At 32.5% G+C, this 18,857-nt stretch overlaps 1 protein-coding gene across 1 annotated transcript; it reads left to right on the plus strand.

Moving 5' to 3' along the window:
* Nucleotides 1-11,267: 11,267 nt before the first annotated feature.
* Nucleotides 11,268-14,946, plus strand: LOC143075657 (chondroitin proteoglycan 1-like). Its single transcript, XM_076251169.1, has 4 exons — nucleotides 11,268-11,398; nucleotides 12,139-12,295; nucleotides 13,654-13,799; nucleotides 14,734-14,946. Exons 1-4 carry the CDS (start codon nucleotides 11,359-11,361, stop codon nucleotides 14,826-14,828), a joined length of 438 nt encoding a protein of 145 aa, XP_076107284.1. The 5' UTR covers nucleotides 11,268-11,358; the 3' UTR covers nucleotides 14,829-14,946.
* Nucleotides 14,947-18,857: the final 3,911 nt, after the last annotated feature.

Here is an 18,857-nt window from a genome sequence, read left to right on the forward strand (position 1 = left end):
TATATATATATATATATATAGTGATGTTTTTCGAAACACTTATGTTGTTTATACTCTTTTTTGAAGATTAGTAACAACATGTCCTTAATAATTTTAAGAAAAAATGAAAACGCTTTCATTGTGACATTTTGGTAGACACCCTTTCAACACATCGATATTCGATACTAATCGATTAAAATATTATTTAAAGCATCGAATATTTTCTTTTTTATTTGGAATTTATCATGCTGGCTTCAATTCTCCGATCTAAAATGCAAAACACATTATTTTTCTTGTTTTCTACAAACAACACCGGAATTACTAACGTAAAACGTTGGTTAAAAGTTTTGTGACGGGAGACCTTTGAGGATTCATATTCTAAATATTGTTTTGTTTAATGCTATAAATGAGATTACTGTCCGAACAAATGCCGTTCAGATGTAATAGATAAGGAGGCATGTTACATTTCATGACTAGTTAAAAAGTTTTCACACATTTTTAATCAATTTTGATAATTTCTTTATAGAACAAGTTTTTTAAAACGTTGTTGTGACAATGTACTTTAGGCTAGGTTTTTGGAAATGATGTCGAAGTTTTCACGGGATTCGCTCATTTACATTGAATTTCTTTGCTTTCATATAATTTTCCAAACTTGTTTTACAAAAGGATATGCGCTATCATGAATTTGAGAATATACTCTTCTCGCTATAAATGTATAAACTGTTGTGCCGTAAGAAAGTGATATTTTCCCTTGGTGTCTACAATCAAAAAAGACTTCTTTCAAGGCCTACTCGGTCCAAAAATTGTGTTATTTACGTTTTAGACACATGTCACCAAAAGCCCTAAAGCTCCTCTTCCCAATGGTGTAGCAATATTATATTTTATATACCTATAAGTACCCGAAAAAAGAAGAAATACTCGAAGAACAACATTATGATGTCACCCGTCTACACGAAAAATACAAGATTTTTCTTGTTAGTATTAGGTAAATAGATTGACAAAACTGAATAAAAACCGATTAGCCATCTGTAACTTAATTTTTGTAGTGCTTTAAATGTTTTTTTACACAAAATAACACTTGATCTTTCCTTTATTTTTCTTGTTTAAGGCCAATTTTTAGTGTCCGGTAACTTAATCTGAAAACGTCACCAACATTGTGCGTAACGTCTATAAGAAAGTTATTAAAATTTCAAAAAGTTTAACCACACAGTGAATGTGTTGTTTTCCTGGCAGAAAATCTAAGTCCATCTATAAGTAAAATACGAAAATATGGAACTTTATTTTTACAAAATTTACTTTTGGATACTATCTTATGATCATAATCAAGCTTCTGTCTAAGTTTGGTAGAAATCCAGGATAGTTTAAGAAAGTTATTAAAATTTCAAAAACTTTAACCACAGAGTTAATATTTGTGGCCGCCGCCGCCGCCGCCGCCGACGACGACGGAATGTCGGATCGCTTAGTCTCGCTTTTTCGACTAAAGTCGAAGGCTCGACAAAAACAAGTTAACAAGTAACTTGGACCTGAGACTACATATGTGTTATAGTAGTCTCAGCCTGGACATACAATAGTTAAAAATCAAGACATTATGGAAAGTTACACAATGGATTGTACGGGAGTAAATTAATAAAGGAAAATTAAGTAAGTAGTGTAAACAAAATTATATGTTTAGTGAATCGGTCTATGGAAGAAGCGATTCGATAAAAACTTTTCTTATATCAACGAGCGATATTGTCTTATATCAACGAGTTGCATTGTGGGAAATTTCAGACGAATGTTAGCATTTGTACGAAGAAAGGCAGATTTCTAGGTATAAAGAAATGATTCTTTTCTTAAAACAGGGCGACATTTAACACGACATACGTCTGGTGTATAATTTCCATGAATTATTTTATGTAATAACAAGCAAGGTGTATTTAAACGAGAAAATTGAATTGTGGAATAAATGAAACATAAATGCACGATTATTCATTTGTAGATGTACATATTCTATAAATATCATGTAAATATCATGTAGCAAATTCAGTGGCATGCAATTGAGATGAATTCAATTGTTTGCTAAGCCAAAATCACCTATAAGTCAAAGATACTGCTATATTTTATTATATCAATGCGATATGTGTGTAATATCATAGCGATGATTTTTTAACATCAAAAATTTATGAACGCGATACTTTTCTAATATAACTGCAGCTATAGTTTTCTAATATAAAATGAATACGATGACACGTCACAATGCATGTCAAGAAAACTGCAAACATAATTCACAAACTTAGATCATGACCGGTTTAATGTTTTAGGATCAATATCACAAAAATTTCGTAACTGTAACAAAATTTACGCTTACACGAACTTATCATTTCGAAAATGTTGCTTGACCCTATTGATTATTTGATAGTTGAAGGTGTTAACAACCTGTTCAGTCTATTGTTTTCAATCCCATTGTTTAACCAACTAATTCTATTTGAAGTGATGATGCAATGGCGGAATTTAAATGCGGTTGCAAATAGTCTACCGACCTATTAGATTCTAATATACTGGTCACATTGCTATTGCCTATCCACCTTGGTAATATCGAAATAGACAAAAATATCATTACTTAAAAGAAACATCCATTCAAACAATCCAATCCAATACAGCTCCAAATTACTATGAATATTCAAATGGTAAAATAAATAATCCAAACAAATTAAAATGTACAAATGCTGATGTCCCGAACTTTGAAGATACCAACTGAGTAGCCTCAGACTATAAATTGGACAACTTCAGATACAACGAAAATCAAAAATCTTGTCAAACAGAAAATGTATTTATTATTAACATAGAAAAAAATATTGAGAAGGAAAACAGTTCTTTTTGGATATCAAAGACTTTTCCCGTTGGTAAATCGATATCTCTATGAACATAATCAGCTCCCCGTGTGGACGATCTTTTACATCGCGATGTCCGTGAGGGCATTCCGATGTATTGTTGCCACAGAAATTTGACTTTTGTTTTTGACTAGTAACCGATCGTATAAATACGCGAACATTTCTTAGTGCAAACTAACAATCCGTATCGCTTGTTATAAATTCATTTCTTCAATGAGTACTAATAAAAAATGTTTAGAACACAAATAAATAAGATGTATATGTCTTTTGACGTTAGAAATGTGTATATATCTTTTCTATATTTATAAACTTAGATCGTTCAGTTGGAGGACTGGAAAGCATTTATTTATAAGGGGAAATTTTAAAGATTTATAGATATAAGAAGATGGTGCATGAGTTCGAATTAGACAACTGTCCATCAAAGTAATAATTTGTTTAAAGTAAACCATTATAGATCAACGTAGGGCCTTAAACACGGAGCCTTGGGTCACAGCGAACACCACGCTATATAAGAAGAAAAATATTACTAGTGTTAAACCATTCAAACAGGAAAACCAACGATCTAATTTACTAGTATCTAATTTGTATAAAAAAGGAGATTCAAAAGAACAGGTCAGATTTTGTTGAATCAATCTGAACGAGAACAGTATGATTCGTCTTTGTCACAAGTTAGTTTCATTGTTATCAATAAAGAAAGTCTTCCATGCGTGCGTTGCGAGCATATCTATATTATTTCGGTGCGTTCATTATAAAATTATCTAAATGTTATATATGTGAACAATCATTTTGATACTTAGCTATTTGATAACGACGTTGTTTATTAAACCCTTATTTGATTAGTTTTGCTTCCAAAACCAATCGAGAAATTTGTAAGATGTTACCAAAAACAATTTGAATTGAAGCAATGGTCATAAAACTGCTTATTTACATACAATACTACTAAGAAGTAAAATCATAAAAATACTGAACTCCGCGGAAAATTCAAAACAGAAAATCCCTTAGTAAAATCAAATGATAAAACACACCAAACGAATGGATAACAACTGTCTATTTCTGACTCGGTACTGGCATTTTTAAAAATTTGAAAATGGTGGATTGAACCTGGTTTTATAGCACTTGATAACCTCTCACGTGTATCAAATTCTGTCATATTTACAACGATGCGTGAACAAAACAGACATAATAGGTAAAATTGTCAAAATATGGGTACAGCAGTCTAATACTAATACTAATTAGTACTAATATTGATATAACAAAAACACCGCTATGATATTTTAAAAGTATCGCTATGGTATATTTAAAGTATCGTATTGATATATAAGAACTGATAGCATTTGTTTATTTATGTATATAAGAAAAACACAGCACTTCAAGTTTTACACGGACATAAATTTAGCTTCTAACCAACTTCTGAATTTATATTTAGACTCAGTTGTTGTTCATATTTGAACAATAAGTTTTTAAGTTAGTTTTTTCTTAATTTTTCGTTGCCGAAAACAACATTTTCCGCATAGAATGTCTGCATATTTACAATTGATATTGTCTCATATTATTAATTCGTATATTTTAACAAATTTGATTCGTTTAGGGATAGTCACATGTTAAACTATATTTTCGAAGGTAGAGAGAAAACGGCGGATAGCAAAAACCATATTGACCGGCAAAAAGCATATTGCATGGTTATTTTTAGAATATCTAAAAACCGATATACTTTGTGACGTCATGTCCAAAAAAAGTAAATGAAATAACAACTAATATGTTGTTATTGTCAAGGAGACAATGTTATATCTATAAAATTCCAACAAACCTAAATGACGATTTTCATACAAACATGGTCGGAAATTAATAATATAACAAATATAGCCTTTGTGTGAGGTCAATACAGGATTTATCGACCTAAAGAAGTATATCGATCTCGAACTTCGTCCTCAGTCAATATACTTCTTTCAGGTCAATATATCCTTGTATCGACCTCATGCAAAGGCTATATTTGTATAATATCGCTATGTGATATAAGAAAAGTTTTTATCGATACGCTTCTTCCATAGACTGTGAATACAATATTGATATCCATTACTGATCACTCTTGTGGGTGTAACTTCTACACCATAACGTAAAATGTTTATTTTAGTGCACACACCAAAGACTTTTATTCATATAGTAGGGAAATAAAATAAGTATTTAAATAAAATAATGTTGTTGTTTTAAAATAACCTAGCTATCAGTCTTTGAATTTAAAAATTAAATGAAGGATAAGAACTTGGGACCAAGAGACATTATTATTCATGTGAGTCCTAATGATGGTCCCAGATGCAACAAATTGTAATTAAATAAGTTAACCGTAAACTTGTTTTTGACTGATGAAATGTTATTCATGTAAGTGTAGTCCCAGATGTAACAAATTGGCATTAAATAAATTAACTGTAAACTTGTTTTTTTTTACCGATAAAAGTATTATAGATTTGCAAAAAACTGTTAGTGGAAATAGATCAGCCATATATGACCAAGAAATAAGTTAATTAAGATAATCTAATTAGAAATCAACTCTGAAACATTAATTGTCCTTAAAAAATGATTTTTCTCCCATTTTGCGTTTTTTGGTTTTATTTTAAGAAATATATGAGTGTGGACACAGATCAGTGTGGTTAATATGTTTGGATGTTTGACAGTGTTTTCTGACAAAAAGGAGTTCTTTGTTTTCCCCCAATAAGTCCTATGTAAAACTGTAGCACAATGACAGCAAACCTGCACTAAACATAATGTTGTCAAAGAATTTCTTCTGAAGTTCATTATTTACCCAAAAACAAAACATGTACGTAATTTTATGTAAATATGAATTATGTATATAAACATGTATGTAAATTGTCGCTTCTATGTTAGTCGGACTCCCAAATTAGTTTTGACGGCTTGGTCAGTGAAATCAGGTATGCAAATATACTTTGTTTGCATTTTGAGATATTACAGTAAATCTAAGAAGGACTGATGATCTTCAACTCTACTGTGTTTGTTACGTTTTTTTAAATTACCACATGTATACATTTTTGGCTTTCCAAACTTCTGGTACTGAGCATAAACCACATGGAACAAAGCACGCCTGTTGCTTTTTGATTGTCTTTTACACTAAACATTTAGGGTGTTTACGTAGTGTTTCCGTTGATATTTAGCCATTCTAACTTATTGGTACATTTATGTATTTAATAGTAAAAGAATAATTTGCAACCTGTGATGCTAGCCCCGAAACAAAATCGCAAACGACAGTAACATTTATTTCAAAATTTGTAAGGATATAAAATATTCCAAGTATGAATCAATTTTTTAGAATCAACGAGTCGAATCATATGATCTAATCAGTATGATTGTTTGATTGGTTATTCATTATGATTGTTAGATTGGTTATTAATAATAATGATTGTTAGATTGGTTATTAATAATAATGAGTGTTTGATTTTTTATTCATTATTCATTATGATTGTTTGATTGGTTATTCATTAACGTCTAGTGACAAATATTTCGTACATTTCAGGAAGAGCTCTCTCAATAAATTCTGTTTTTTTTTTGTTTTTTGTTTGTTTTTTTTTCTATTGTTGGGTTGTTGTCTCTTTGGCACATTCCCCATTTCCATTCTCAATTTTAATGATTAAATAGGTCTCGGCAAAGGCCTCTACGGACCCTTCAGTCAGGTGGTACATTAAGTTTCTTTGATATGCAGGTAGCATAAAACTCGCTATACGAGGTATAATGGGTTTAACGGTCTAATCCCGATTGGGCCCGACTGCTTATTTATAAATCCAGCACAGCCAAACGGACGCCCATATACATGTAGCACAGGTTTCACAGCCGATAGTATACGTGCATACCATATTTCTATACCCGTCAACCTTTATGAATGTCTCTATCTGGCCATTATTTAATTTAGATAAAAATAACACATTTGAAAATAAGGTCATAGATATAAGAAGATCAAGAGACAACTCTCCATCCAAGTCAAAATTTATAAAAGTTAACCATTATAGGTCAAAGTACGGTCTTCAACACGGAGCCTTGGCTCACGCCAAACAGCAAGCTATAAAGCCCCCCCCCCCCCCCCCCCCAAAAAAAAATAAATAAAAAAATCCTAGTATTACTCATTTATACATGCAAAATACTGTTTTATTGAAAAACTAATGATAACGTTTTTAAGGTAAGTATATATAGTCCAGTCGATTTGTGCAGATTTTTGACAAAATTGCTCAGATTGTGGTAAAAGCATGAAATTTGGAATAGTGGTAGTATATGTCATGGACAACATTTTAAGCTATGAACCCACTCTGAAAGTCGAAATTTGCGGAAGAGGCGGCCATTTTAAAATAGCGGCCGTTTGATCTCTATAGATTAATAAAAAAAATTATGAAAATAATATGAGAGAAGATATTGACATGAAACCTGGGTAACAGAATAACAGTGCTGATTCCAATTGTCTTGTTGAACAAAGTTTTTTGAAATATTACCCATATTGAATGGCGGCCATTTTGAAAATCTTTGTTTTTTTTAAGCCAAAAAAGGTAGTCATTATTCGATGAAAATTAAAAAAAAAACAATGTCGAAGATATACAAATGTATTTGTTTGAGCTATATAAACAGGACGAAAAGCGAGCCTATGAACCCCTCCCCCCGAGTTATTCTTCTGTTTCGTTGAGGGTACAAATTACTTTATATTTTCCGACAATGTACATGTCTCTAATGTTCAAAAGTAATCGACATAGTTAAAACGCGACCACGAAGAAGATCATAAAATGAACTGTTACTCTAAAAGCAATATTCGTGCCACCGCTTGTTCAACATAGAATAACAGGATAATTTTATTTAACAAGTATAAATAAAGCAAGAAAATATTTTTATACCTGTCATTTATAATAGTTGGCTGATTACAGGATAATTCGCTTTGTTGATATTGTTCATTTGAAACAACTTTCAAAAACTTTGATTGCAGACATAATGAATTTCATATCATACAAGTAATTAATGTTATAGGAACATCAACTGCTCAAATGTTCTCAATTGACGTTAACAATATCTAACAAAAATGAAATGTACATGATTTGTCAAATCTCACGTTGTCTATCATGTTCTATCACATTGTCCTCCACATTTACATAGAGTAGTACAACTTAATACTGCCTTTACACATTTGCATTTCCTTAGTAACCGTGCTCACTTTGACTTATCAGTTAAGCGCTTGCTGCAGGAAGTTATTATAAAGTCATATCGTATATTCATCACAGATGACAAGGACTGTCATCTGAGGACTTCATATGTATTGATTTTTTGGTAGTCATTTTGAATGATGGCTATTTTGAAAACATGAATCCAATATAACATTATTCGCTAATCTTATTTATTCACACTGTTTGCATTCACACTTTTTTTACTAATATGCATTGGATATTTATAAAATGGTCAGATAAGGCATGCACATGTTTACAAAATAAAGATATCAGTATAAGAATTTCTAACTGTTACTTACACGTTTGCCAAAGTAACTTTTTAAAACAGAAATTACGTATATATGATATAATTTATGACCGAACGTTGTTGTTGGAAAAGATCAAAATTGTAGATTTCTAAAACACTGGAGCTAGATATCAGAAGAACATAATTGGCGTTTAGACTAGAAGGAATGTGTGAAACGGCAAGAGAGGACATGTGAGGGTTTGCATGCAATGCCAAGCAGATCCAAACAGAACAGACATAGACATTTGAGCTGGCAATCACTCTTTTTGATGCAGGCATACAACGATGTTGGTTCTTGAATTGGTTTTCCTTTAGCTCAATTTGAAACAGTTAAATGAGGGTTATGGAACTGCAGAAGCACTCCAGACCGCACAAATCCTGTCAAACAAATTTTCAGACCTCAAAATATTTCATCAGTAAAAGGGAAAACATACTTCTGATGTTGAAGATAAATTGCCAGTTGAAAGAAAACAAGAAGTAACTAGACACTGTTAAGTAATACTGAATCAACACAAACAATGACTGCAATGTATTTTTTTCTGTGGTGATATATCTGAAGATCTCCATGATACTTCGAAATTTAAAAATCGACAAAAATGGGACATGACTGTGCGCCTGTACTACAAGACATATTTCCTTAGCCAAAGTTAGAGCTGGAGATGTCAAATTACCAGTATCCTGCGTGATGATTGATAAAACTTGACAACATAGCAAATAGGCAGAATAAAAGACACAGAAAGAAAGCCAAGAATCTTTTATCCTTGGAGTTGTGCTTGCCAAAATAATAAAATAGATTGACGGCACACGGTCTGGCAGAAGTATTGTACCAATCTCCAAGCTTGCAGATCACGCTAAATTGTACAATAAACGCCTGGAACAACTTGTAATTATCATGAAAGGAAGGACTGATACAACGCATCTAACAAAATAGGAATGTAGCTAACAAAGGATATCTGCAAGCATACAAGCAAGATAAATTAGTTCTCTTGATTTTCAACAAAGGTATTCTTGAAGCTCTGAAACAGACCTGATAATTAAAGGGTATCACCATAGCCATAGCAGGCAAACTATATATGCTTGATACTTAGAAAAGCTTTACAGGGACACTCAACAACAGCTATTAACACGAATCAGTTCACCAGACATAAGTTTCCTTAGTATGAATGATACAGGATGGCTAAACATCGAGACACAATCCAGTAATATCGATGAGTGGAAGAGAACACTCACCATTTCTCAGCTATAATAGTTCAATGGTGCAACTCGTCATCGAGAGGATACAACTGCAACTTTTCAGTCCTCCGATAGAGAGTAAGATGTCTAAAAGATTGTGGAACGGATTCATTTTGAAAGCCTACAATGAATGTCCCTGTAAACCTTTCGATAGTAGCAAGCCGAACTCTTCAAACTATTCTAGTGACTTTGACTATGAAGAGGCCTTCCCCATCACGATGTTAACAATTTGTAAAAGACATGGCCTGTTTCAGAACTTCCCTAACATAGTCATTGAGAATCCAGAGAAAGACGCAACCTTTCATGTGTGCTTGCATATCATCTATGATAGCTATTATTTAATTTTTCATAAATGTTGTATTAATCATTCCTTCCATGACAACTAATATTCACTAAGGACGTTTACTGTACCATTTTTCCATATCATCAATTTCAAATATTAAAACAATATCTGTTCCAGACTGTGAGCCGTCACAGTTTTCTATTATTTTGGCAATCCCCGTTGCAATGGATAACAGATTCTTGACTTTCTTTCTGTGTCTCGAATTCTGTCTAATTGCCTTGTCGTGCAGTTTTAACAAACATTTAGCATGAGATCGGCTCCTGAAATATTGTAGATCTTGTAATCTTCAGCACTGCATGAGTCTGGCTAAAAGAACAATGGTTAGTAGGTCAAGTGACAGTCACATACTCTATTGTCGATCACAATTGTTGATGCTTCATGATGATAGTCAGATACCTCATCACAAAGAAAGAAAGAAATATCTGCAATCATTGTTCTTATTGATTCATCACAACTGTGGCTGGTTATTCTACTGTTTTTTTTTCAATCCGTGACTCATTGTGTTTTTTCCTGACTATATATATTAAGATTTGCTTTGACAGGATTAGTACCTTTTGTCTTGTGATTCTCCCATTGCATGGCCTTCATCAACGTGGAACAGTTGTATGCTTACAAAAAATGACTGATTACCAGCTCTAATGTCTATGTCTGCTCTTTTTGTATTTGTTTGGCATTATCTATTTATTAGATTTTTTCAGCTCTAGTGATTTTGATACCTACGTATTTTTCCTGTTCAACATACAGTGCTCATATTGTATATACGCATTTTTTGTTATGGTAAAAAAGTACCTAAACCCTACATGCTAAACTGCAATTAAAAGAATTTACGTATTTCTTTAATTACATTTATTTGTTAACATATGCATACCTTATTTGAGCACTTGGTGAATATATCTTATATGAAAAGCAGCAGTCATAAATAAATGATTAGCAAAACTAGTTGTAAATGCATATAAAACTTAGTATTAATTCAAAAAAAAAACAATTTAGGATAGCGAATAATAATATATTGCAAATTTACGTTTCCAAAATGGCCACCATTCAAGGTGGCCACTAAATACTTCAATAGTCCTCAGTTTATATTCTTTGTCATAAGAAATACGAAAGTTTATCAAAATTAGTTTAGTAACATATTTTTCATATTTTTTCTAAAAACAATTATTGATTTTTTGGACATGATTTCAAAATGGCCGCCCAGAACCGCCATTTTGATTTTCTGAATTGAGTCCATAGCTATAAATGTTAGTTATGACCTCAACTAACACTCTGCAAAGTTTGATGCTTTTACCACAATCTGAGCAATTGTTTCACATTTCGACTGGACTAATACAGACATGACGCTTGCAATGTTTCATAATTTTGCAAGAGATAAGATTCGGTATGGGAACTTCCTGGGTCATTTACAGATAAGACGTTAACATATTGTCGTACTCCCAGACAGCCATGTTGTATACGATTTTTCTTCTGATTATTCCAGTGTCTGGTAAGCGAAGTTTTATGGTTTAAATACTAGTAGTCAGTAGCTTAATAATTACGGTTATTTTATTTGTTTTTTCATGCCTTTGTCGATATAAAAATACGCTTTTGATGTTCATGATTACGACCAGAGATAAACAATGCTTGAGATTGGCAACTCTATAAACGGAATCTGAAGTTCAGTGGTTGTCGTCTGGTTATGTAGTTCATAAGTGTTTCTCGTTTTTTATATAGATTATACCTAGACTGTTGATTTTCCCGTTTGAAGGGTTTTACGCTAGTAATTTGTTGGGCCCTTTATAGCTTGCTGTTCGGTGTGAGCCAAGGCTGCGTGTTGAAGGACGTACCTTGTCCTATAATGGTTTACTTTTATAAATGTTACTTGGATGGAGAGTTGTCTCATTGGCACTAATACTACATCTTCATATATCTATATATTATATATTTGACTACTTTTTGCAATCGGATTGTTTGAATTAAAAATTAATGAATAAAACTATAGTTTTGATATGTTCCGAAATACTAGAATATTATTTCCTACACAGCCATCCCAAGTCATATAGTTTTCAAATGAAATCGTTCGCTGTGTCGTAGCCAAGATGTGTTAACGTGATGCTTAACTTGAATCAATCAATCAATCAATCAATCAATCAATCAATCAATCAATCAATCAATTCCTTGCATTCGATTTTAATCAATATGACATTTAATGTTTTTAAATACTGTAAATTGTTAAATTCTTTTCAGTTTTTGCCGGAGACTGTGTAGGTAAAGGTGATGGAGTGTTTGAGATAGGCTGCAGGTCATATCTGACATGTACAGGTGGTGTTGCCAAGGTAACCAATTGTCCAAACCCACCGGACCCTAATACAGTGTACAACAACCGAACAAAATCTTGTGATACGTAAGTACATTGTAACTAATTAGGTGAAACCTATCTAATGCTTAATCTTTACACCAACCAGAGACATATATACACATGTGTATATATGTCTCTGCATCAACCGAACAAAAGTTTGGTATTCATGTGTACATTGTACCAATAATGTAAACCTATCTAATAATAAAACTATACAATTACCGAACAAAAAATTGCGTAAGTAATAATTATTCACAAAGTCCTGTATCAGGTTTAAAGAGAAAACAGTTTCGAGCAGACCGCTTGAAATTTACATGATTTTTCTCGGGGGGGGGGGGGGGGGGGGGGGGGGGGCACTTGCTATAAAGTTAGTGGTAGGGATGAGCCGCTGGAATAGGTCACGTTTTCATGCTCTATGATATTTGAAAAGGGTGAGAAATTCAGATTAAATATATCAATAGGTTGACATTATCATTTGCTTGATTATATCATAAGTATCTGAAACTAATCAAATGTCCGTATTTATTCTTGATGCGGTTAAACCACAGTTGTAAATGCATCAGTTATTTGTCAAACCAATTAAACTCTATTTATTCTGATGTGGTATTTCCACTGATGCCAGTGATAGATGCAATAAATCCAACTATTTTGACATTTGCACCTAATTAACATTCAAGGGTTTGTATACATAAAACATGATAACAATTATTTAAAGAAATTCCATTGTGACAGCGTCCTTTAGGAGGGAACGGCAATGAAACTTATTATCAGTTTTTAATCAATATTTAAACATGTTAAAGTCAGTGAAGGTGTTACACTCTGGGGTGATATTACATTTATCTGACCATAGATGTAATACCATCTGTGATCTGACCAAACGTCTTTTATATGTATTGTATTTTGGAATTGAAATATCTTTATAATGAAAGATGTAAAATGGGCAATAAGAAAAAAGTGTTTTAAGATGTGATAAATTTATTGCAAAAGAAAATGATATTATTGCGACTATTTTGCTTCTTAACAAGAACATGATGATGAGCGGGAAAAATATTGAAATATATCTATAGGTCTGTTTTTTGTTAACTAATATATGACAAGGTATATATTTTTTATTAACAAAATATATGAAAAGGGTGGGGTACTTGATGTCTCAGCTGCTCACCCCTACCAAAAAAAGTTTGAAGTGGCCCCCCCGAGTGATTTTTTTACAAGATTTTTTTGGGACTAAATACAAAATGATTGCAAACTTTATTAAGTATGAGAATACAAAAATTGCTTTAATATTTACTCAATTATCAATGAAATAATATCTATAGACCAGCAAGTCTTGTAGGGAGTATGTAACTAAAGGTCAAAATACACAGACTATGATATTAACGTAAAATGCTTAATAATAATTATAGGCCGGCACATGTAGGACCACCATGTGGAAAGTTAGAAGACTGTACAAACAAACCGGATGCCAGATATCCTGACTTATTTAATACTTGTCATACCTACTACACATGTCAGTTTGGAACATACTTTGGTCACAATTCCTGTACTCCAGGTATGTCAGAATATTTTTTTCGTTGATTATAGTATACGAAACAGACACAAATCATTATCTAATGAGCCAAACACGTGCATGCATGTTGGTGTTTCTTAATGATATACATGATATAGAATAATTATTCTAGTTTATGAAGTATTTTAAGGAGTACATGATGTGGTTCATGCATGAAGAATTTCCAGAACAATCAAGAAAAGATTGACTGAATTCGTGATAGTTACGACTACCATATTTTATTACTGAAGTTTTTCTAAATGATTTCAAAATTAACTTACTGTTTTTACACTTGTAAGATACACAACCGTCAATCTTGTGTATAAGATGTATAAATTAAAGAGGTAGGGATATTTTCCTCTCTAATTGTTTCACTCACATCTTAAAAATCGGAAAGTTGTTAAAACAAACACGAACTCTTATATAAAGAGTCCATTTTACATACTTCCAAAAAGTCAAAATGTTCAATGGCGATACAATTTGCAGTTAAAGGAAATCTTATAAGGCAAATAGAGTTCAGCCGTTGGTCTCCAAAGGAAGACAAGTGCCTACCATGTATCGCCTTTGTTTAGAAAAATTTTAATAGACTCAACCATTATTATTTTCTTGTGTACTATTATTTGTTTGTTTTTTTCTCTTTTTTTTTGTGTCCATGGCGTTGTCATTTTATTTTCGATTAGTATTCAATGTGCTGTGGATTCATTTATTTTCGTGGGAACCCATTTTCATTTTATGAATATTTGTTTCGTGGTTTTGCCAAAGTCCGCATATACAATATGATACAGTCTTATCGAACATTTGGGTTCCTTTGAACTTTTAAATTCGTGGTTCCCCTATACCTACGAAATCAACGAAAACTGGTATCCAACGAATAATAATGAATCTACAGAATTAATGAAAATCATCTTAATATTAAAAACATATTGTATTATTGTAGGATTGGTATTTGATTTTAAGCTTCAGACTTGCAATTGGCCTCAAAATGTACTTCCTCCATGTGGGCATTACATTCCAACGACTGTCTCAGGATGAAATTTCGGCAAACAAGAAATACAACGAAAGGAAGCAGTGAAAAAACCATGACAATTCTTGAATAAATACATCAGTGACTGCTTTTTGATTTCAGTTTGTAATAAATCTTTTAGTGTTGTTTGTTTTGTCTCCATTAAACAGAAACGTATTTAAATCATTAAATCGCAATAACTTTACTTGTATAATATAATTTATGAAGTTGAAATTGCCTAGTTTTTATGTTTTCTAGTCTGCGCGTCCGTTGATCTGTTGGTCCATCAGTTCGTCCGTCCGTTCGTCCGTTCGTCCGTCCGTCTGAACTTATAAAACCTGTAAGATTTTATTTGGTTTGATTGCCAATGAGACAGCTCTATAACATAAAATATGTAAAGTGGGTAAAAAAGGATTGAGAGACCGAAAACGGAAATAATGTTGATTCTTGCAATTAAACCTTAGAAATGAAATCAACGATCAGTTACTAAAGTATAGGAAAACACAAGTTACAGATTTTGAAAACAAACACATCTTTCAATCACAAGTTTCCGGACTCCATTGTTTAGGAGATAACTGTATTGTATTTTAAGCTCCGACGGCATCAATTGGGGATTTGATGGTCGCAAATTAAGTTTACTGGCGACGCGTTAGCGTCCGATAGCATCAATTGTCAATTGATGTCATGTAAAAAAGTGACGTTATCCAATCAAAATGAACCTTACTAACGTCGTTGCTTTAGAATATTTGGTAGGTCGTTGTGGTTTATTTGTTTAACGCCGGATGACGACGGATATGTTAATTTCCATAGCCATAATCCGCTCCTGTTTTTCTCCGATTGTGCCATTACCAAATGTGACTTATCATCGAATATTTACATGCAATGATGAACACGAGTCCCACTAGTGAAACAGGTGTAACATTAACCAGAAATTATCATAAAAATTTAACGAAGCATTCGAATGTAGCAAGAAATTGAAGCATTTGAATGTACCTAGAATACATAAATATAAATTGAGGAAATAGGAGGTAGAAAAGCTTTATTTGACTATTACAAGACAACTTTTTAAAGATAAGATTTTGGATAATACATGAGTATTAGTTACTGTTTCAAATAAAAGCAATGTAGTTAAACCGTACATTCATGTCCAGTGAAGGATGTTTATTCAATATTGTCGACATCGCGATATCTACAATGTTAACACGATATAGTGTCAACATTGTTTACATTGTTTGAACCCTTATATAACGTATACATCGTTGACATCGCGATGTATACAATGTTAAAACGATATTGTGTCAACATCGTTTACATTGTTTGAACCCTTATATATTGTTTATATCGTTGACATCGTTAACATTGCGATGTATGCAATGTAAACACGATGTCGTGTCAACATCGTTGACATTGTTTGAACTCTAATATATTGTTTACATCGTTGACATCGTTAACATCGAGATGTTTACAATGTTAACACGATGTCGTGTCAACATCGTTTACATTGTTTGATCCCTTATATATTGTTTACATCGTTGACATCGTTAACATAGCGATGTATACATATAAGAAGATGCGGTATAAGTTCAAATGAGACAACTTCTTATTTAAGTTACATCTTTTATAAGTAAACCCCTATAGGTTTGTCATTAATACGGAGTTTTGGTTTTTTATCGAGTAGCAAGCTATGAAAGGCACAAAAAAAAAAACACTAGTGTAAAACTATTTGAACAGGAAAAATAAAGGTCTAATGTAAAAAACATGAAACCAGAAACACGTATGAACAATTCAACAAACGACAACTACTGAACGACAGATTCCTGACTAAGGACAGGTGCAAACAAATGCAGTTTGTTTAACGTTTATATACGTACCATAGACTCAATATAAAATATAAACACGATTTTGACACAATATTGTTAGCATTGTTATGTGAACAATTTAAACAGAAAGGTATTTATAAAAAAAGAAGTGGTATGATTGCAAATAAGTAAAATTTCCAGTACATACATACTAACTGGCACATCTATAGATAACCGTATGGCCTTTAACATTGAGCAAAGTTTATATGGCATAGTTAACAATAAAAGACGCCGACATGAAAAATGGAAAACAATTTTAACTATATAACTAACTACTTAACCATGTTAACTTATTTAAAAAAAAAAAGAACGAAAAAAAAAAATGTATATACAACAACAACAAGATTTTGACACTATATTGTTAACATTACGATGTATACGATGTGAACGATGTAAACAGAAAGGTGTAGACACTATATATACAATATAAACACGATGTTGACACAATATTGTCAACATCGCGATGTATACGATGTGAACGATGTAAACAGAAAGGTATAGACTTTATATATATAAATACAATATAAACACGATGTTGACACGATATTGTCAACATCGCGATGTATACGATGTGAACGATGTAAACAGAAAGGTATAGACTCTATATATACACGATGTTGACACAATATTGTCAACATCGCGATGTATACGATGTGAACGATGTAAACAGAAAGGTATAGACTCTATATATACAATATAAATACGATGTTGACACACTATTGTCAACATCGCGATGTATACGATGTGAACGATGTAAACAGAAAGGTATAGACTTTATATATATATATACAATATAAACACGATGTTGACACGTTATTGTCAACATCGCGATGCATACCATGTGAACGATGTAAACAGAAAGCTATAGACTCTATATATATACAATATAACACGATGTCGACACGATATTGTCAACATCCCGATGTATACGATGTAAACAGAAAGGTATAGAACATATTGATAGGATACAATGTAAACACAATAACGACACTATAAAGTTGACATTGCGATGTTGACAATATCGACAAAACATCGTGCACTGGACATAGTTCATACCGTATAGCGGGTTATTTTCGCTGGTTTAAAATTTCGCGATTTTCATTGAAAAAGGTATACGAAATGTTTTGGCGGCTATTATTTTGACGGATTCAAATCTTTGCATGTACACTTTTAAATTGGCGGAATTCATTTTGGCGTTTTTTTTCTATCCGCGAGGTAAGCGAAAATAACTCGCTATACGGTAGTCTGCCAAATCTACAATTGTAACAGACCTTCGAATTTATATAACTATTAAAATTATTTATGATAAAATTGGATGGGGGAACTTTTGCTGAATGAAGAAAATCACATCTTTTTCTTCATATCATGAATAATAAACCAGCTCTTTTATTTGTCTCTATGTATATTACTTTTACTATTTAGTCTGTTTTTGGTTATATCCATTTTACGTGATTCTTTTCTTATACGTCCCGTCATTGTGTGTGTGCGTGGGGGGGATAAGAGGGGGTCCTGATCCCGAAATCACGGGCTTAAAAACACGAAATCCCGTATCCCGAAGTCCCGAAGTCCCGATTGTAAATAAATTTAAATCCCGACATCTCGAAATTCAAAAAATGAATTCCCGGATCCCAAAAGGGTAAATCCCGAAATCCAGAGCTTAAAAACACCCGATCCCGGAGTTCCGATAAAGGTCCTATCCCCCCTCATTGTGTTATTATTCTATGATAATTTTTGTATTCTTGTTTTTCATTTTTTGCCAATGTGATTTGTTAATATGCTTTTTTGTGTTTCTTTGATACATACGAAGTGGCTCTGTACTAATACATCCCGTCATTGTGTTATTGTTCTATGATCATTTTTGAAATCTTATCTTAGTCTGCTTGGTCTATATTTCTTGTTGTGATTCTTTGTTACATATTTGTTTGTTTTTATGGTGAATAAGATTATAACACAATGTTGACTGCTGGTACTTCGTTTTGGTCACACATCGTTGTCAATATAATGGAATTTGATGCGACTGTCATATAAGTGAGAGGTTTAGACATTAGACATTAGAAAACGCCTGTACCAACTCAGGAATATGACAGTTGCTATCGATTCGTTTGATGTGTTTGAGCTTTTGATTTTGTCAGTTTCCGTTTTGAATTTTCCTCGGTGTTCAGTATTTTTGTGATTTTACTTTTTTGCAATCTAATTCCC

The sequence above is a fragment of the Mytilus galloprovincialis genome, chromosome 5 (genome assembly GCF_965363235.1).
Source record: "Mytilus galloprovincialis chromosome 5, xbMytGall1.hap1.1, whole genome shotgun sequence".
NCBI classification, from domain to species: Eukaryota; Metazoa; Mollusca; class Bivalvia; order Mytilida; family Mytilidae; genus Mytilus; species Mytilus galloprovincialis.

Bases quoted from the DNA above. Each gene is read 5' to 3' on its own strand.
- LOC143075657 (XM_076251169.1), top strand. From the start codon at position 11,359: ATGTTGTATACGATTTTTCTTCTGATTATTCCAGTGTCTG. The intron at 12,296-13,653 runs GTAAGTACATTG...TAATAATTATAG, and splicing joins CGAACAAAATCTTGTGATAC to GCCGGCACATGTAGGACCAC. The intron at 13,800-14,733 runs GTATGTCAGAAT...GTATTATTGTAG, and splicing joins TCACAATTCCTGTACTCCAG to GATTGGTATTTGATTTTAAG.